Below are 20,376 nucleotides of genomic sequence, written 5' to 3' on the forward strand. Positions count from 1 at the left end.
TCCTTGCTTAAAAACAAAAATAAAATCAGAATCGAACTCAGTTGGCTTGTAATACTATCAGCTTATCGAAAGATTAATTAATAGCATGTTTTGTCTTGTAGATTATAAAGGTGCAATAAAAATCACGTAAATATAAAGAAGATTAACCTTTAGTACCTATTTGTCTTATTATTAACTGCCTAGGTAGGATATGAAAATTATATTAGTCATATTTACTATCTATTTTTATCTGTGAATTCATAAAAAAATCGTCGAAGATTAAAAACTTGTAGATTGGAAAATCCATAAATGTGAAGCAGAATATCTATTTTTGTCTTCAATCAAATTATTTTTGTCAAAATTTAAGTGAAAATTATTGGGCCTCCATACTACTTTAACTGTTTACGCAGCGCACGCAGCAGAAGCTCTCAACAGAACAAAAAATCCCCAGATTTTGAAACATTATTCATTACTGCTCTGCTCCTATTAGTCTTAGCGTGGTGATATATAGCTTATAGCCTTCCTCGATAAATGGGCTATCTAACATTGAAAGAATTTTTCAAATCAAACCAGTAGTTCCTAAGATTAGCGCGTTCAAACAAACAAACTCTTCAGCTTTATAATATTAGTATAGATTTTTCTCTTACACATAAGGTTAGGCTTAAAATAAAACCATCAAACTGAAATGGAAACCAACATTATATACTTTATTCATAATTATTCATCTCTTCCATTACACCAAATTACCACTAAAATATATTTGGCAATATAAAAAATAAGGAATACATTAGACTCGATTTTTTTTTCAATCATACTACCTAATATTCATATCTAAGGTAAATATTGTGTTACGGCCAGAGTAATTAATTTGGACAGTTGGAAATTTATACGATGAACATATAAAACTTTAGTATAGCTACAACATACAGGGTAGATTCTAACAAAACATTTTTGGAAATTTCTACTAAGTAGTATTATCAACAATTATTTTTAAGTAGGTATTATGAATGGATAGACACCTTTAAGGAGGCATAAGTAAGTTAGTTTTACGTATTGTGTAGAGTAAGAGCGAGAAAACACCAACAAAATAAATAACTATCCATCACACCTCCATTAAAAGGTGTCAAACCCATAAAATGAAAAATTACAACATTAAAAATACATCAATTTAATACTTTGACTGTAACATTCGCGTAACCATTCTTTTCGAATACAATTCTAATATGCAATATCTAGTATTCTTACATTTAAGATTAAAAAAAAAACAAATGACTATATAAAAATATACAATGGTGATAACAAATTCTTAATAAGAATTATTTTACGCGAAACTATAATGACGAAGCAATGAGCGAGATCTTACAATGAAAATATAACGCGCATTTTAGAGCAATCTCAATCTTATTTCTTACTGCATAAAGTTGAAAATTGGTCTGCCCGTTTACTTCTAAAATAGAACTAAGATAACAGGGTAAAAGCTAAGTCACATAGCATGCATGGTGTTACTGAAAGTCAACCCCTACTTAAAGAAGAAAAAAAAAAAGAATTGCAACATTACACATATTCTCAATTTTTTTTTATTGGCTCTCCACCTATTAACATTTATAATCTGTTGTAATACCAAATTAAATAAGAGGTAGTTAAAATGCCGAATACAATGTGACATAGGGTTAAACAGTAGATACGCTTCAGAAAATAAGGAACAACCCGAATCCATAATCATCATCTGCCTAGCCTTTACCCAACTATGTTGTTGATCGCCTTCTAGTCGAACTCTAACCCGAATTCATAGTTCTATATTTAACACTGATTATATCTTCATTGTAAGAAATAGTAGCGTTATCTTAATACATAATTTAGTACACAAATAAATGTTTCCTTATAGGTAATGTCGACAAAACAGATCATTTTGTTTCCGATACAGGGCACATTGTATAAACATACTATATTATATTGTTTTATATATTTCTTTTGATTAATTGAAGCCTGACTTTGATGAAAAGTGTAAATGCAAATTATTTTCAAAAGTTTTGTAGAATGTTTAGGATATATTTGATTTATTTTCTAATTTACTATGCTATGAAACTGGCATAATAAGTATATGATAGTCATGGATTACAATTGTCAACCGAAAAAAATCGTTTATCTATTCTCTTCTAAGAAAAACAGCTCTTAATCGAGACTTTAAACATAGCAAAATAAGGAAAATAAATTAACAGAAAACCTAATCTTTTCACTGATTTCTAAGAAGATAAGGTATTAAGTATTAACATCGAGTTTACCCTGATCTAATTTGTGAAAGGAAATCTAATAGGTTATTGTCGATACTATTAATCACTGTCACAAAGCAATGGAAGGCCACTGGATAGCCTGCCAGAGCTGCGGGATTCTTCGAAAGAGTTGCCGCGGCCCTAGTACATAAAAGGCCTACGACGGAACACGACGGTTTTTAGTCAGTAAGAGTCTGACACTCCCTCATACAGATTAAATCTCAGTCAGGCTTCAATTTTCAATGAATAAGTAAATGTATCCATGACAGTATAAAAACGTAGAGATCAAAACGATAACGAACGTTTTTGGGCTTATAAAACTGTGTCTAGCGCAGACTGAAGCGTGCAATGCAAAATGAACTTTAATGCAGTGAAAATAAGTCTTACATTTGTTTACTATAATATTTATTATACGGTTCAGATTATACGAACACATTATATTTTCAAATCTCATCTTTTTAAATTTTAATTTACACAATAACGTTAGTAAATGAATTAAAAATGCCATATTGATTACAAAATGAAAAACTTGCGCATTATTGTTTATTTTAAACTATAGAAATATAATTTGGAATGTATTTTTTTTATATTTGGCATTAAAATTCCGCTTACTTTAATCAGAAATTACTTATCTATCTACTAGATGTCGTATTACGATTTACACTAGTTTTAGTTTCATTTACATCGACTTTATCGATATCTATGAATATTATTGTTGTGAAATTATAACACTTTATAGAATACAATTTTAATCTAAAATCAATTACACATTTAAGATTTAATATAAACTATACATAAGAAAGATATTTATAATAATTACGATATAGATCTATGAAAATAAAAAAATAAACCGAAATGTAAGTATTTAAAATCTCTGAAGCTCTAGCAAACCCCTGTGACAATTCTGAATATTTATATCTTATAAATAAAGTGTATTTTATTGGCTTGGGTGTAGCTGCAAGTAAACTATTTACGCATTTTATATAATAAAAAATCGTAACCACGGAGGAATGAAAGATAGCGGAGATGCCATAAGGAAGGTAGGTCAGGCGCCTTCTTGTAGGTCAAGCAACGTACGGTAGACGTGATCAGTTACTAGAACTAACGAGGCGTTCGGGTTCCTTGTCAAATCAAAACCAATCTGTCAAAGATTGGTCCTGATTCATTGGTGATTTTATTTTGAAAATAATGAGCAGTGCCTAAAGATTGGTAAAGGTGCATTTTGGCCCGCTACTTTCTTAGGAGATTTTGCGTTATGACATCTCCGCTAGTCATCTTGTACTCCATGATCGTAAACCATAGCGACAATGAAGTTTGAATTTAAATACAATACAGGGTCAGACTACGTCTGTCTGTGCGTTTCATCTCGAAAACCACTGAGCATATTGTGGAAAAATCCACCATAAATTGGCGAGTGACAAACTTGAATATTGGTGATTTTATTTAACTATTGCAAAGCTGCTATATTTCTCATTTATTTCATAATGAGTTTTTTTTTACATGGAAGTATATCTTTTAGCTTTTAAACAGAGTGCTCATAATAAAATTAATTTATTGAATATTTTTAGTATACCTTAACGGGCGTTTTATAAAGCCTAGTTTATTATGTTATTCATAATTTACATATTCCTAGTTCGCTTCAGCTTATTTACAAGCACTCTATTTAATTCGCACCGGTTTTTACACTGGGAATGATTATACAGGGTGGATAAAGACCCCTTCAAAAGCTGTAAATTTTACATACTACACATGTAAATAAGTAGTTTTTTGCTAGGAAATGCTATTTATTTCTTTGCACGTTTTTTATGTATTGTCTAGTGCAAGTATGCTTGGTTTATGTGCGTTCAGCGACCGTATAGCAGCTGAGTAAGTTTGACATTATACATGGTGTTCAAAACAAAAATACTTTTAACATTCAATATTATCGAAACTTATAACTTCCCAGGCGTAGTTTTGACATAAAAATTATCGTATTTTACAGTAGAATCTACAGCTTTGATTAGAAAAGGGGTCTTTATCCACCCGGTAATGTGGAAGGTAATGCAATTCATTTACTAACGTTAGTGTTGGTGCAGAGGGCGCTCGGGACGCCGTCACTCCGCCACTCATTTGATCGCTCGCGCTTCGGGGAGGAATGCGTCCCAGTAGCGGATTGCCTGTAGAAAAGATAAGTTAGTTATGTATGTGTAAATTTCGAAAAAGTAGGGGTGTTTCTAGAACAAAATGTGATTCTATTAAATATAGATTTATTTGGTACCTACAGCTTGAGTTGAAAGGTCATGAACACATACATGAACGGCACAGCACGGCGCAACTTCAATTCACGGATAAATTGGTATCATATAAAACATTTTATAACGTCAATATCAGGAGTGAACGACAGGGTGACAGTGAGCTACCTAAAAACTACTGCGCCGGGCCGTGCCGTTCATGCGCGTCATGAAAGAAAGAAAAATTTATTTGTCAGAATGTCACTCCTCGTTAAATAGCAAAACGTCCTATCTTCGTTTTTATTAATTTAGTCAATAAAAAAATGTATTGTCCCTTGGGCTACATTTAGTGTAATGTAACGTGAAGAGCATTTATGTACTACACTATTTTAGATACATTCAAGTTGTTTTTTTTTATAACGAATATACCTGTGCCTGATGATTCATGTGCTCCTCTAGGTACCGCAGCAGCGCGGCGCGTAGCTCGGCGAGGCGCAGCTCGTCCCAGCGCTCTAACTCCTTCTTGATGACGCGCGATATTGTGTCGAACTCCTGCTGACCACGCTCCACTTTCGCTTCCCACTGTGGAAATATATATTTTTTAGTAGTCAAGTTATATAAAAATAAATAAATAGTGTTAGTCACTCAACGTAACAAACAACGCGACTTTAGTTTTAGAAGCTTCAACTTTTGTAACAGGAAATGTTCTAATCTATTATTTTTTTGTAAATAAATTTTATATTTTTTGTAAATTTTTAATACATGTTTTTATTAGTTTTTAATTCAAAGTGTCATTGACTAGACCCAGACATTTTTTTAGTCATACTTATATTTTGATAAATAAAATAATATTTATTAACTAAAAGTAATTATATATTGTGCTTACATTGAAGTTGAGCCTAAAACTACAGCTTGTATTCAATTTATGATTGAAAACAGCCTGATCCTCAAAAAAACTTCAGTTTACCTCAATAATCTCATTAGCAGCCTGTTCAATCTTCTCTGGGCGGTTGGCGAGCTCCGCCTTGGCTTTGTTCTCTCTCCGCTTCGTCAGCTGCATCTGAGCGTGCTGCCAGTTTTGGAACACCTACAAAAACACCAAAAAATTCGACTGTTTAGCATAAAAAGAAAATAGCTATTATTATTACATACAGGAAGAGACATAGGATATATTTTTTTATGAGTCTCATTTTTATGAACAGGCGGTTTTTTAGTCGACATTCTTAATTTGCATGTGTACTCAAAAAGCACATAAAGTAAATCTTTAGAATGGAAAATCATTACTTGTAAGAATATGAAAGTTTATTTTTAAATGTTTAATAGTTATTATTTACTTATTTTAGATACTTAATTCAGTTTTTTTTAATTATACAATAATATAGGTATATTGTAAAAAATAGAGTTTGAATGGCATAAATACCTTGACCCTCTCGTGGAAGACATCTTTGATGGCTCCGATGAGACCGAGGTAGTCCTTTACGTGTTCGGCCAGCACATAGAAGTCTGTGTTCGACTGCTCTAGCCGTAAGTGTTCAATCTGAGAAATATAACAAAAATAATGCCAATAAAATAAATCACTACATCGTATGAAAGTTTTTCTGTCCCTATATCTCCTTGTACGCGTAAATCTTCAAAATTTCACAACAACAACTCCACGATGCGGCACCGCACCGCACTCCATTACTCTGCAGTGCACTGGCGGCCACACGAGTAGTGCCGCGTCTCAATGTTCTTACGGCGCCGCTGTGGTACCGTAACAGGCTTGGCTTGCCCATTTGACGACGGTCTACAATAAACAATTGCGGCACTCCACTGCTTGCATCCCTCCCCGCCACGTCGTCCGGTGCAGCACCGGGGCGGTAAGGCGACGAACGGTATGAACGGAAGGTAAATGCGGCGGACGTACCGTTTGGCATACCATACATTTTTTTATGAAGGAAACCGTTGCGGCACTGCACCAGCAGTGAAGTGCCGCAGCGACGCCGCTCAGTTGTTTTTTGTAAACTGTCGTCAGCTGGGCAAGCCAAGCCAAGCCTGTTGTGGTGCCGCAGTGGCGCTGCAAGAACATTACGACGCGACACTACTCATGTGCCGCCAGTGCAGTGCAGAGTAATGGGGTGCGGAGCGGTGCCGCATGCATGCGTGAACGTGGTGCGTTGCATTCTGAATAAATCACACAAAGGCGTGCTTAATTTTTTTTGAGTTAAATTCTTCTTCCTACCTTCTCATGCAGGTCGGCAGTGTGCGACAGTGCGCGGGAGAGCGGCGCGTGCGGGTCGGCGCCGGACAGCGCGGCGCAGGCGCGGGCGGCGTCGTGTGTGCGGCGCTGCTTACCTTCTCATGCAGGTCGGCAGTGTGCGACAGTGCGCGGGAGAGCGGCGCGTGCGGGTCGGCGCCGGACAGCGCGGCGCAGGCGCGGGCGGCGTCGTGTGTGCGGCGCTGCTTACCTTCTCATGCAGGTCGGCAGTGTGCGACAGTGCGCGGGAGAGCGGCGCGTGCGGGTCGGCGCCGGACAGCGCGGCGCAGGCGCGGGCGGCGTCGTGTGTGCGGCGCTGCTTACCTTCTCATGCAGGTCGGCAGTGTGCGACAGTGCGCGGGAGAGCGGCGCGTGCGGGTCGGCGCCGGACAGCGCGGCGCAGGCGCGGGCGGCGTCGTGTGTGCGGCGCTGCTTACCTTCTCATGCAGGTCGGCAGTGTGCGACAGTGCGCGGGAGAGCGGCGCGTGCGGGTCGGCGCCGGACAGCGCGGCGCAGGCGCGGGCGGCGTCGTGTGTGCGGCGCTGCTTACCTTCTCATGCAGGTCGGCAGTGTGCGACAGTGCGCGGGAGAGCGGCGCGTGCGGGTCGGCGCCGGACAGCGCGGCGCAGGCGCGGGCGGCGTCGTGTGTGCGGCGCTGCTTACCTTCTCATGCAGGTCGGCAGTGTGCGACAGTGCGCGGGAGAGCGGCGCGTGCGGGTCGGCGCCGGACAGCGCGGCGCAGGCGCGGGCGGCGTCGTGTGTGCGGGCGCTGAGCTCGCGCCGCTCGCCCGCCAGCGCCTCGCATGCGCCGTACATGCGCCTCAGACATGCTTCTAGTGCCTCGATGCGGGTTGACCGCTCTTCGAACCACTGGGGATAAACGTAACTTAATTTGACGTCGGGCTCTTGGAGTCCAGTCAAAATTTGAAGGGTTAAGGCGTATCCATCAGAATCACTGTCACTGTCTAAGATATAGTTGCTACCCAATTGCTACCAGCTGCCATTGCTTGCTACCTCGTGGTTCTGACGATAATCATTGACATAGTGTGTGACAGCCATTGTAATATTAAAATGACTACCCCTTTTTCGAGTATGAAGAAACTACGCAATAGCATTGAATTTTTTTACCAAGAGTTGCTACCTAATTGCTACCTGCCAGTAATACATACAAGAACACATCGATTTCGCGTAAAAATTGCGCTACAAATACATTGACCAGACTACAACTACACCACACACTAACAGCCAGTTTCTTCATCAAAAGTAAAAGTCAAAGTAACGGTCAAATTCGTTTTTTCAAGGCTCATCATCCTCCGAGCCTTTTTCCCAAACTATGTTGGGGTCGGCTTCCAGTCTAACCGGATTCAGCTGAGTACCATTGCTTTACAAGAAGCGACTGCCTATCCGACATCCTCAACCCAGTTACCTGGGCAACCCGATACCCCTTGGTTAGACTGGTGTCAGACTTACTGGCTTCTGACTACCCGTAACGACTGCCAAGGATGTTCAATGACAGCCGGGACCTACAGTTTAACGTGCCATCCGAAACACAGTCATTGGTGTCTAAGATATACTTAGAAGGTACATACAAACTTAGAAAAGTTGCAATGGTACTTGCATGACCTGGAATCGAACCCGCGCCCTCATACTCGAGAGGTTGGTTCTTTGCCCACTAGGCCACCACGACTCAACGACTCGACGTTTTTTCAAGGCTAAAGTAACAGAAAAACTACTACTACTTTTACTTTAGACATTACTTTGACTTTTACTTTGGTTTTTACTTTTGATGAAGAAACTAGCTGTAAGTAAACTTACGGGGTCAGACTCGTCCATCCTGTAGGTGATCTTGTTGACAGTCTCGCCGACCTTGTTGAACAGACGCAGCACTCCCGCGCCGGACAGCGCCGATGTGCTCGTCGCTTTTGGCAGATCGGCCTCTGTACGATTAGATGTCGAATATGAAAAGTTTTTTAAGGATAATATTATTGTGTGTGGATCTCTGAATTAATAGATAATTAAGAAAGTAGCGGAGTTTATCTGTAAAAAAAAAAACAATTCCGTTTCAAAAACGGAGTGTTCTGATTTTTCGCCACTGAACTTAATTTACCGTTAACGTCAGGATCGCTGTCAGTCCTCACCGATCCTCTCGAAATATATACAGAGAGTTGCTACCTAATTGCTACCCTCGTGGTTTTAAAGATATTTTTTTTTCTTTATTTATAAACCTTGTTTACTACTGACCTGACTCGAGGAACTCCCTGAAGTCGGGGTCGATGCACAGCACGGGGTGCTGCGCCACCCTGTTGAGGAAGCGCTCGAGCGCTGCACGCCGCCGCTCCACGAACACCGACTGCACGCTGCCAGCCGCTGAACTGCCATTTGCACTCTCAGTCGATGGTGTTGAAGTCATCTTTAGTTTTGTGGTGCCTGTTAGAGAAGATGAAGAGAGAAAAGATGAGCGGAGAGACAGTTAGGTCAGGCGCCTTCTTTTAGGTCAAACACATACGTCACGCGGGACATGTCGTTATACTACAGCGATATTTGGTATGCTGAAAAATAAACGGGTCCCAAAGACGCCGTGTAAGGGCTAGTAATGTTCCTCGTCCACCGCACACCCGCATTTAAGCGCGCGGTTTGTAGATTATTGAACTAAGCAAGATATACAAGACCAGATATTTTTATTCTAAAACTCACCTACTATACTCTTCTCGGGCGCAGGCGGTATTATCCTGCCGGACCTTAAATACTTTTCCGTCAGCTTCTCATGTAACCCTAAGAAGTCGCTGAACCGCCTCAGGACTGCGAAGTCGTGCTTACTGAAGATAGGCATATTGGTCTTAGTGAGCACCCTGTACGCGACGTAAGAGCTCATACCCTCGCCTATCTTCTGAGGTTCCGTCACTGTGATTATTATGTTGTTCGCGCGTTCTGTCGCTATCTGTAACAATGGGATTTTTTTCTTTATATGGTTATGATTCGGATGGCTAGGTATGTAAATTTTGTGTGGTGAAGGGTGGGCGTTTTCGAGACTGTCTTTTGTAAATTTTTAACGTTCAAAATGTGCTGTTTTGCAGCTAAGTTTGAATAAATGATTTTTGTTTTTGACCTGTGTGACGCTTTCATTGTTCATCTAAGGTTGAGTAAGTAAATTATATAGTTGGACGAATCGAAATGAAAATTGGGCGGGACCAGGTATATACCTAGATTACAGTGTCAGTAGAAAAGTTTACAAAAAATATACAAAAGATATAAAAATGCGTGTGAATGTAGAAAGTAGAGTAGATATACACACCTACTATTTTCTATGACTCCATTATATTTTTAATTATTTTTTTATCAGCCATTACAATGCAACCTTCACTGGCGGCACGCTATGCAGTTTGCACGAATGAGTGTCAAACGCTTCAGTATAATAACTAGAGTAATTAAAATACCTGATACAATATAAATACCAATTGAATTAACTTTTAAATTGTCGCTAGAATTTTCTCATACAGCATAAAACCACAAAAATGAGGCCAAATTAATTTTGGATCTTCATTTGAAAAAAAAAATCTGATTTAAGTGTCGACATAAATTATCATCTCTATCGTCTACTAGTCTTTTACCAAACGTAGGATCGACATGAAACCGGATACAACTGATTATCAGTAACGAGAATACTATAGAAGTTTGATCTCTGCTTTAAAAAATATAGCTCCAATTAAATTTAATTCTAGTTGTCGCCTTTATTTGTTCACCTTACGTATGGCGAAGTGGTTAGTCTATTAGCCGCTAAGCTGTGTCGCATGTTCGATTCCCGCGTGGAGCAAAATAAAATTTTACCGCGTGTTAGGTGTAAGTGCGGTCGAATTTTGCATACGCACGCATTTTCGATATTTTATATGGATAAAATCAAACAATATCTACTGATTGTTTTCATACATACCATTACTGGTTTCTTTTCTGTACTAATCCTAGTAATAGGCTAGTTTCCTAAAAAATAATAATTAGTCCGTCTTGTAGATTGTCCAAAATTAAGCGATACGTATTTTTTCTTTTTTAAATTGGATCAGAACTTGTTAAGATATAGCGTGTTAAAGTTGAGTGTGACGTCACAAGTTGCTACAATTTTCAGGACACTGTGACGTAAAAGGCCCCCACTCCTAATTTTTGAAGTGTATTATCTTTGTCATTTTATGTTTAATTAAAAAAAGAAAAAATACGTATCCAATATTTTTTGATTATCTAAAAAGCGGACTAAATATTATTTCATTATTTCGACCCTGGACACTACCCTATTGTGACTTCTTTTCAATGTAGCGTCATTATATTTTCAACAAGCTCAATGAATCTCTTCTCTATAATTACGATTTAACTCAACAATAAAAAACATATCTAAGCAACCTACTTAGCGCCAATTACAAGACACTTCATCCGTCACACTCGGCTAGTTTTCCGACGGATCTCGCGTCTTGTCACGGATTTCAAATCAGCTATTTACCTACTATTTATTTAGCTAGCTAGCCTATTAAGTCGTGAGTTTGTAAGTGACCTTGTAATGTGAGCATCGTCTAGGTTCTTATATCTGATTTATTGCCAGCGAATCAATGAAGCCTTAGAGTTATTAAATAAGGAAGGTTTGTTTTTAGATCTAAGTAAGAATACTCATAGTGGATTTGTCTGTTTTAAGTATGTCAATAAATTAATGTTGGTATTAACGTTACCTAAGGTACTAGTCGTATTGCTATAACGTATTATCCTCCAAATAAAAAAAATATAGAAGAAAAAGTAGGGGGTTTTTGAGATAATTTATATTTATACTTGTTAAGTAAGTTTAGCGCTCTGAAAGTCGCTAGCTTCACAATAATCCCAATATATGAACGCTCATCACCAAGGCGTCAAGTAGCTAACTTCAGGATTTCTAAGTTATTTACCTCTTCCATGATGGGGCTGCTGAGAGATGCAGTAATGGATGGGGCATCACTGATGCTGACCTTCTCCAGACCCTCGCGAGCTCCATTCACCTCTGGGTCCAGGCTGACCTCCTGTAACAAACAAAATGTTAATGAAACTTAGTTTATGTTGTAAAGTAGAAATTAATTCAATCCTTACAAATGTGAAATTATTTCTGTCCGTTTGTCGCGCTTTCAAGCCAAAACTACTGAAGCAATTTCAATGAAATTTGGAACACAAATAGTCTAGAGCCTGTGAAAGGTTATAGCTACATTTTGTCTGGCTGTGGGAGGTAGTTCCTCGGGAAGCTGGTGGAGCCACAGAGAATAGCTGGTACTGACTATGTGTAGGCAGTACTGGAACCCTATACCTAGTAGAAACATACTAGTACATACATTGGGTTAATGTGGGTAAAGTTGTTATGCATGACTAATAAATGGTGGAAGCCAACTCTTTTTCCTTTTGATGATATCATTTGAAAGCAACTGTACATAACTTCCTACATGTTGTTGTTTTGACAAAATTTTAAATGACTCAGATGTTTTTCAGATTTAAAAGTCAGAGAAAACAAATACGTGTAATTAAAAAAAAAAAAAACTGCCATTGTTTGTTTTAACTCTCTGAAGTAATGTTGGCTTATCTGTATTGCTATTTTCTTAACTAAATATTAAATCCCTGTAATCTGAATCCTCACTGATAATAAAAATATAACTTAAATTAATTGCCTCGTTGGTCTGGCTGTCGCAAGTGCGGCTGCTGAGCACGAGGTCTCGGGTTCGATTCCCGAGTCGGGCCGAAATCGCTTTGTGGGTTTTAGAAGACTTTCACAAAGCAGCCCGGAGCCTGGAAGTTGGTGATTGATACACTCGTGCATCGGAGAGCACGTAAATGTCGGTCCTGCGCCTGATCTCTCTCCGGTCGTGTCGGATTACCGTCCCATCGGGCTATGAGAGTTAAGGAATAGTGAGTGCACCTGTGTCTGCGCAAATGCTCGTGCACTATAATATGTCCTGCGTAGTTGGCTAATCTCCTTACGTGAGAACAGCCGTCGTAGCCGATAATCGGCTAGGAGGACATCATAACTTAAATTATTTTGTTTTGTCATCAACCTACTCTCAAATATTATTGACACATGCAACAATTTTTGTTATAATTTAAATATTTTGTTCTATAACTTGGAAGTTTTCCAACACTGCCATTATAAAGGAATTGATAAGATACTTTGTTGAAACCAGACAAAACATTGTAAAAGTTTTTTTTAGTTATATACAACTATGTTGGTATTAGCATAGCAAATATGATTATATTTAGTTATGAACATTTTTTCTAGGATAAAATTATGACCTCCTGTGTTTTTATATGTGCAATAAGGAAAAAATATACTATCCATAACATTCTAAAGGAAAAAACTGACTATTCATAACATTCTCCTACAAGTTTGAGGAAAACATTACAACAAAACTGATAACTACTGATTTATGCAGATGCTGTGGATAAAAACTATGCTGTAAAGGAAATATTTTAATTACACACATTAACACATTGCCAGCAATCGAATGACTAACATAAATTCTAAAAATAATAGTCTGATAATAATGTAGACAGCCACAGTTTGTACTGTCTAGAATCAACATTATTGTGTCTGACTTATTGCACTTGTGGCTTCATATAAATGGAGTTGACATTGAATATAACAATAAAAATAATAAAATTGCAGAAATGACACCTATTTTTTCAATTACCTGTACAAATGTAAACACTGGGTTAAATTCAAATGCCATAGTTTTTTAGTAACTTTAAACCACAGCTATAGTAAAGTATGATTAGTAATATTTCAGATAACAAAAAAATTACAACAGAAAAGAACTCAAAAGAATAACCAGCTATCAGAAAGGTGACTAATAGGTACTGAAGATAACACAATGAGTTATTTACAACAGTTAGGCTATTGATTCAGTAATTAAATTAGCTTTCAAGGATGTTTCAAAGAGAAATCCAGTTCTATAAAAATCCGTGTGCAGTGCCAAACTGTTGTTTACAACTCTCATGTTAATTTCGGCTTATTGATGGTAATATGGGGTAATTAACTGTAATAAACGTAGCATAAGCGACGAGAGCTCGGTGGAATGTTAAAGTCGTTTATTTCGTATCATGCACAGGGGCGTTAACGATCTGCCGGCTGCCGGGGGGCGGACGCGGACACAACAAGTTATTAAAACAGGATTCCAATAAGATACCTGGACCGCAGACGCGAAAAGATCTTCGTCATCCCTGTTATCATTGTTGATATCCACTGTGCTAAAGGGCGGCGTATCTGCCTCTTCCGACATGGCTAAATTGCACTAAAAGTAGACACGACCTCAAATAACTGAACGAACACTGTTAGCGTCTAATAGTTTTTTCCCGAAAACAGCGAGATAACTTTCCGATACCAAGGTTCGCTTGACAGAAATGAACACAGAGCAACCCCCCGTCAGTAATTATCTAGAAATTAACTGCAATTTTTAACATGATTAAAGTGACATTCGTATTAAATGCACTGTGTGTGAAAGAGATGTATAAAGTTTGATGTTAAAAGTCTAACGAATTAAACTATGAAACTGACTGATGCCTATTGTCAGATTTTTAGTGACGTATTCAATTGTGTTTATAAATATAGTTTCTATAGAATTTTTGAAAGCTAATTTTGCTAATACGGTTTATCTTTGATATTAAAATTCCCTGACACAGGTTTTTCTTCAAATAAATTTAAGATCACACTTGTTGTAATATTTATTCCTGAAAAATCAACATCTATATCAAAAAAATAATCAAAATTCAACCAAAAGCAACTTTAGAAATGCGACGTTACTTTTCTTTTATCAGCTCAGCTGTCAAATCGTAAATATCCACGAAATTGTTTTGTTATTGTGAAGGTAAAAAAACGTTTTTATCTCTAAATTAAATGAGTGTTTCAGCATTAATTGAAGAAAAGTATAGATTTGGTTTATGTTTTTAGTAAAAAGTATGTTTGAAGGTGTTATTTTATGGTTGTTGTGTGTTTTTTTAGAAGTGATAGGTGATAGTGGAAGAAAATGAGTGGGGTGGAAAAGAAGAAGATTCCGCAGCCGCCAGCGCCTGCTGTTGCCCCCGGCAACCTGTTGTCTAGCGTGGCACCTCCTTCGCAGCTGCCTAATTTCGTTACTGCAAGCCCCATTGTGCCTACTGTTGAGGTAGGTAACTTCTGTTTACATACATATGTTTTAAAGCAGAGGTCACGATTAGATCCCAAAGAGTTCATGAGCCATTAAAAATAAGTTTCATAGTAACTTTCATCAGTTATGGTCAGTGTTTGCGTTAGTTTCTTGCCATAATATCGGCTTTGATTGCACCATCTTTTACAACAATTTAGGTTAATTATTAATATTTCAGGCACCCCCAGCAGTTGGTCAGCCTGTACCAGTCCCAGTTCCAGTGCAGCCTATAATAGTGCAGGCCAGAGATGAACCAACGCCGCAACCTGAAGATACTGAAAAATTCAGGTGACATAGACAACCAGTGTTTACAGCAAGCCCCTTTACTATATATTCTGTTCTTGTTTGAATACTTTTTACTTATCAAACTATGTAATTGTCAGTCTTTTGCACAAACATTAATTACTGCAGAAATATAATTATTAGTGTCTTTTTCTTGGGGATGAAATTGCTTAAATGATTATGCTAATTTTGCAGCCCAGCTATTCCGTTGAGCAAGGGTGAACCGCTGATGTCTATCAGGTCACCTGAAGACTCACAGGCCACACAATCACCAGATTCTTTGCCAGATTCCACTCCAGAAATTGACAAACTTGGTAAGTATGATGCAAATCTTTTGCTTATGGGATATTTAAAAGCAGCATGAATTTACATAATGGGATATTTAAGATTGTTAGAATAATAATATCAATAAAGGTATGATTCCGAACGACGCTGCACGCAGCAGTGTTGCCGCAGCAGTGCTGCCCAGCAGTGCTGCCTGCCGCGCTGATTCCGAGCTACGCGGCAGTGTCGCTCTGTTCGTGGTGATGCGTTGTTGTGTATTCGTTAGTTTACTTAGAGTTGACAAGATGTCGATTGATGACCAACTTTTATTTATACTGTTGGAAGAGGAAGAAGTCTGAGTCAGAGAAATTCATCCTTTTGTTGTCAATTTACGTGTCAACATTCAAGTAGGTACTCTTGCTGCGGCGGCAGACGCGTCACTACTGGTCTGTCGCGGCGGTAGGGCGACACTGACGCGCAGCAGTGCTGCCACTACATTGCTGCCGCGACATTGCTGCCTAGCTCGGAATGTAATCTCATATAAGCCAATAGAAATTGTACGGGGACCAGTAGTGTCGCGGCAGCACTGCTGCGGCCGCACTGCTGCGTGCAACGTCGTTCGGAATCATACCTTTAAGCTATTGTTTATCTATATAGCATTTTGTCTAATAGATTGTTCATAGGTGTTTGTGAATATTTGCTCAAAGAACATTTCAAGTCATACTGGGAACATCATATTGTATCAAAAATGTAAATATATTAATTCTATTCAACCAATCGATAACAATAATAATGTAAGTATGCTTCACGTCACATGACTCTGAAATGCTGAAGTTAAGCATTTGATTCCTTGCTCATTAGTTTTCAAACTATCCTTAGTAAATAATTAAATCCCCTATTTATATACTTCAGGTGACATAATGCCCGGTAGTGGACTGTTTACATGGATGAAGGGTGCGGTCTCCACTGGAGGTATACTACAGCGGGTGGCGGAGAAAGCAAAGAGTTCCGTTGACTCCATGATCACAACTCTTGACCCTCAGATGAAAGAGTACCTTAGTAAGTTAGTTTGAAGTTTTCTGTTTTGAGAATTACACTAATGTTGTAAAAGTCAAACCTTGCAATGCGTATGTAAGTGTTTATTTGTTAATTCTCACACAGCTGAGCTGATTTTTATGAAATTTCGTAGTAATATAGCTTATTGCTTATAATATAGGCAGAAGTTAGTATGTATTTACATATGAAGTTACATACTTTTAAAATGTTAGGATTGATTGTTATGATTATATTTCAGGAAGTGGAGGTGATCTTTTAGTAGTTGTTGCATCAGACAAAGAAGTAAAGATATCACCAGTCAGAGAAGCATTTCAGACAGTATTTGGCAAAGCTAATGTAATGTAAGTATATTTGTTTCTGAAATAAAAATCAACCTCATTTGTTTTATATAAGGTCAATTTCTATTCAAATTATTTCTGAACCTTATCTAAACTCGAACACAGTAAAATTTCCGGTTATTAAACTACTAAGCTACATTATATTTCAATCACACAAATTCTGCACGGTACAATTTTATATACCTACCTAAGCATAGCATACATACATGTTCATACACGCAATAACCAACCTTATTCGCTAGTTATTAAACTACAATTTCCGGTAACTAAGCATTCACATTTACTCACACAATAATCAACCTTATTCCCTATTCACAGTTGACTACGGTACAATCTTCATATACATTAAAAAACCAGCCTTATTCTTTACACACTAAAGTACACTTTCCAGTACCTATGCAACCACATTAACTCACACAAAAACCAACCTTATTCCCCACTCACTATGATATAATTTACATTAACTTCATAGCTATAACTTATCCCTGTCAACACATGAATTGGAACAATTTACAATACCTTTGAATGTACATTAATTACCCATATCAACTTTATTCCCTGCACACTACAGTACAAATTACAGTAACTACAGCTTTGTTACACATATACACTATACCCAACCTTATTTCCTACGCACTAAAGTACAAATTCGAGTTACTACAGCTTTACTTCATGCACATACAAAATCCAACCTTATTCCCCACTAACTAAGCTACAATTTCCAGTGGCTACGCAGCACAGAGTGACGTCACAGCGGAACAGCCGGTCGGCTACGCGGCGGCATACGCGGCGGCTAAACAGAGGATCGCTCATATACGCTCAGTGCATGGAGAGCTGAATAATAATGTACCTGTTGTCGCTGTCGAGGGGTTCTTACATGAGTCTGTTACTGACAGGTAATTTATTTACTGTTATTTTAATTCATTGCCTTTTTTTGAAAGAAATAAAATAAGGAGAATGATAGAATTATGTAATTTATATTCAGTGTGGTGCCATTAAGATTTTAGAAGGATTGTGTCTAATATAATAATATTCTAATATCCTTCTCCGCGTGAGAGGAGGCCTGTGCCCAGCAGCGGGACGATAAAAAGGCTGTAACTGTAACTGTGTCTAATATATGTAAAGCGGTATGCATTCAAACATCTTAATAATATAAAGCTCTGTGAAATGTGTGTTTGACTTTTATTAGAGAAACGTTAAACTCTATTTACACATAGTCGAAAATACTGAAATTATACCAGCTGTGCTAAGATAAAAACAAAACACTTCAATATTTGTGCCATACTGTATAAGATGCTATAAAAATATTTAAATAATTTACTAAAGTACGTTTTGGAAGCGAGCTACCGACTGCAACTGTGTGTACCACAGCTGCACTACTGGTTCGTATGTCAGCAGCTCTTAGATATCGACCTTTTTAATGCACGTGCGCGCAGCAGTTGCAGCCGCCAGCTCGCTTCTAAAACGTACCTTAGTAAATTATTTAAATATTTTTTGACGTGACAACGTCGAATAACTCGATATTACGGGCTGCATGTACGAACAAGTTGACGTCATAGTCCCGTTACGCTCGATGTCCCGTTCCGCAAGCGAGAGCGCGGCACGAACGACAGAGAGACATGATCGCGGTCGGCTTATACACTACTGCCGTGTTTGACGTTGTCACTTCAAAGTACCGTCCGTTCGTAAGCCGACTTTACGGACAACCAATATTTTCATTTTTTTTTGCAGATGGTACGACATGTCCCTACTAATCCTGTCGCAGCCGTCCCTAGGCATAGAGCTACAGCTGCAGTCACAAGGCACCCCCGTGCCCTGCGCCGCCGTGGCCGCCGCCCGCGCCGCCACGCCCACAGACTACGTGCACGCGCAGACCGGCTGTAGCGTCACTATCGGATCCATTATGGGGGCTAGTCTACAGGTACAGTGTAGTGTAGTGCAGTATGTACCTTTTACAAAACAACTGGATAATAAGAAACCACGTTACGAGACTTCCTCGTTAAGGCTGTCTGTTACTGTTACAGCCTTTTTATCGTCCCACTGCTGGGCACGGGCCTCCTCTCACATGGAGAAGGATTGAGCATTAATCACCACGCTTGCTCAATGCGGGTTGGTGATTTCAGACTTTATAGTCCAGGTTTCCTCAAGATGTTTTCCTTCACCTTTTTATCAGCCATTGGTGTCTAAGTATACTTAGAAAGTACATACAAACTTAAGGCGTTAAGGCTGTCAAACACTGAAATATTTTCACAAATCCATCCAGTAATTCTTGAGGCTCGCGCATTCAAACAAACTCTTGAGCGATATAATATTAGTATGTACTACATAAAGTTCATGGCATACCATTTCCTACTTTCAAACTCAAACTCAAAATCACGAATTGAAACGTGGCTGCAAAACAGTACTTTTTGGGCTTCAAGATTTACAAAAAATATCCTCCGAAACGCCCATTCTTCCTTCATGTATTTGCTCGGACGAATAAACTTCCCTTTAACACATGTATGTCTGTATGTTAAAAGAGTCTTTCAACAATATTTTCTTATTAAATAAATGAGTGTATGCTGTATATAGCATTAACAGAATCTAATTTACCCAGGTACCACACAACGAATGGCAAGAAGCATCGACCGGGGTATCGAGACGGGAGCTGCTACATTTGGCGGCTCGCTCGCTGGCCGGCTCATACAAACAGCTGCTAGCCGTGTCTGCCAATGAGGCGTAGAACGGACTAACTTATGTACAGTTAGTATTTATGAGTATTTTGGCCCAAGTTTACTGATAACATAAACGTCAGTTTTGGTAAATTAACTGTTTACTATGGATTTTTACGGTCAACTTTTAAATGACAAACAGTTTTAGGAAAAACGGATGGGTGCTAGTGAACTTAGTTGCTAGTGAATCTAGAATAGTAAAACAACACTATTTGTATCCATTAGTGATTCAAATGCCAAATGTCATATGGTTTTCTTTTGTGGCACTATGGGTGAACGAAATAATTGAATGAATGAGTTTACGAATGAATGAAGCCTAAGCCTCAGAAAAAACATGTAACAGGCATATGGGACCTGCTTTTATGTTAGAAGCCGATGGAACTTTTCTGTATAAGGTCCATGTGTAAAAATCTTTTATATTAATAACCTTTGTACGTCATTTATTCATTCAGATAGATTATCTAAAAAATTAATACATATATGTAATTAAAATTTATGTATGTTTTGCAATAACTAATCTCTGTGTTTTGTTTCAGGGACACGAGAAGTGTTAAGAATCTAATAAAATATATCGTAAAGTATACCTACTTATATAAATATAATAATAATTATTATTCATAGTTAAGTGTTATACAAATAAATTTTATTTGGGGCCAAATGTGTTTTCATACTTTTTTTTATTTTTGCTTTATGGAGATCCCTTGCTTCAGTATTTTTTTTAGTGTTTTGCATTCATATAAAAAAAAAAAAACATTTAAGGTTAATCTTATACATCACCTAAATCAATCATATAATTAAATGAAGGGTGAACATTGTCATGGTCCAATATGGGACCAAAAGACTCATATTGTTGTCCCTTTCT

General features: G+C 38.2%; 2 protein-coding genes across 3 annotated transcripts; one reads left to right on the top strand and one right to left on the bottom strand.

The window, feature by feature from the left end:
* Positions 1–660: 660 nt before the first annotated feature.
* LOC124638042 (sorting nexin-2) lies at positions 661–14,094 on the bottom strand. Its single transcript, XM_047174837.1, has 10 exons — positions 13,868–14,094; positions 11,612–11,722; positions 9,390–9,633; positions 8,937–9,122; positions 8,511–8,632; positions 7,359–7,565; positions 5,880–5,996; positions 5,427–5,546; positions 4,889–5,041; positions 661–4,405 (listed from the first exon to the last, which is right to left on the bottom strand). The coding sequence occupies exons 1-10, from the start codon at positions 13,958–13,960 to the stop codon at positions 4,355–4,357; spliced, it is 1,404 nt and encodes a 467-aa protein (XP_047030793.1). The 5' UTR covers positions 13,961–14,094; the 3' UTR covers positions 661–4,354.
* A 226-nt stretch (positions 14,095–14,320) lies between these two features.
* On the top strand, positions 14,321–20,172 carry LOC124638043 (protein PRRC1-like). 2 transcript variants are annotated; one of them, XM_047174838.1, is made up of 10 exons: positions 14,321–14,545; positions 14,680–14,842; positions 15,042–15,151; positions 15,341–15,459; positions 16,322–16,468; positions 16,704–16,806; positions 17,529–17,699; positions 18,535–18,724; positions 19,400–19,545; positions 20,051–20,172. In XM_047174838.1, exons 2-9 carry the CDS (start codon positions 14,705–14,707, stop codon positions 19,523–19,525), a joined length of 1,104 nt encoding a protein of 367 aa, XP_047030794.1. In that variant the 5' UTR covers positions 14,321–14,545; positions 14,680–14,704; the 3' UTR covers positions 19,526–19,545; positions 20,051–20,172. The 2 variants fall into 2 exon arrangements, with proteins under 2 accessions (XP_047030794.1, XP_047030795.1); XM_047174839.1 differs by having other exon boundaries at positions 14,513–14,603.
* Positions 20,173–20,376: the final 204 nt, after the last annotated feature.

The sequence above is a fragment of the Helicoverpa zea genome, chromosome 17, assembly GCF_022581195.2.
Source record: "Helicoverpa zea isolate HzStark_Cry1AcR chromosome 17, ilHelZeax1.1, whole genome shotgun sequence".
Classification (NCBI taxonomy): Eukaryota; Metazoa; Arthropoda; class Insecta; order Lepidoptera; family Noctuidae; genus Helicoverpa; species Helicoverpa zea.

Bases quoted from the DNA above. Each gene is read 5' to 3' on its own strand.
- LOC124638042 (XM_047174837.1), bottom strand. From the start codon at position 13,960: ATGTCGGAAGAGGCAGATACGCCGCCCTTTAGCACAGTGGATATCAAC. The intron at 11,723-13,867 runs GTATCTTATTGG...TGTTTGTTACAG, and splicing joins TTTTCGCGTCTGCGGTCCAG to GAGGTCAGCCTGGACCCAGA. The intron at 4,406-4,888 runs GTATATTCGTTA...TCTTTTCTACAG, and splicing joins ACATGAATCATCAGGCACAG to GCAATCCGCTACTGGGACGC.
- LOC124638043 (XM_047174838.1), top strand. From the start codon at position 14,705: ATGAGTGGGGTGGAAAAGAAGAAGATTCCGCAGCCGCCAGCGCCTGCT. The intron at 16,807-17,528 runs GTAAGTATATTT...TACAATTTCCAG, and splicing joins TTTGGCAAAGCTAATGTAAT to TGGCTACGCAGCACAGAGTG. The intron at 18,725-19,399 runs GTACAGTGTAGT...TAATTTACCCAG, and splicing joins TTATGGGGGCTAGTCTACAG to GTACCACACAACGAATGGCA.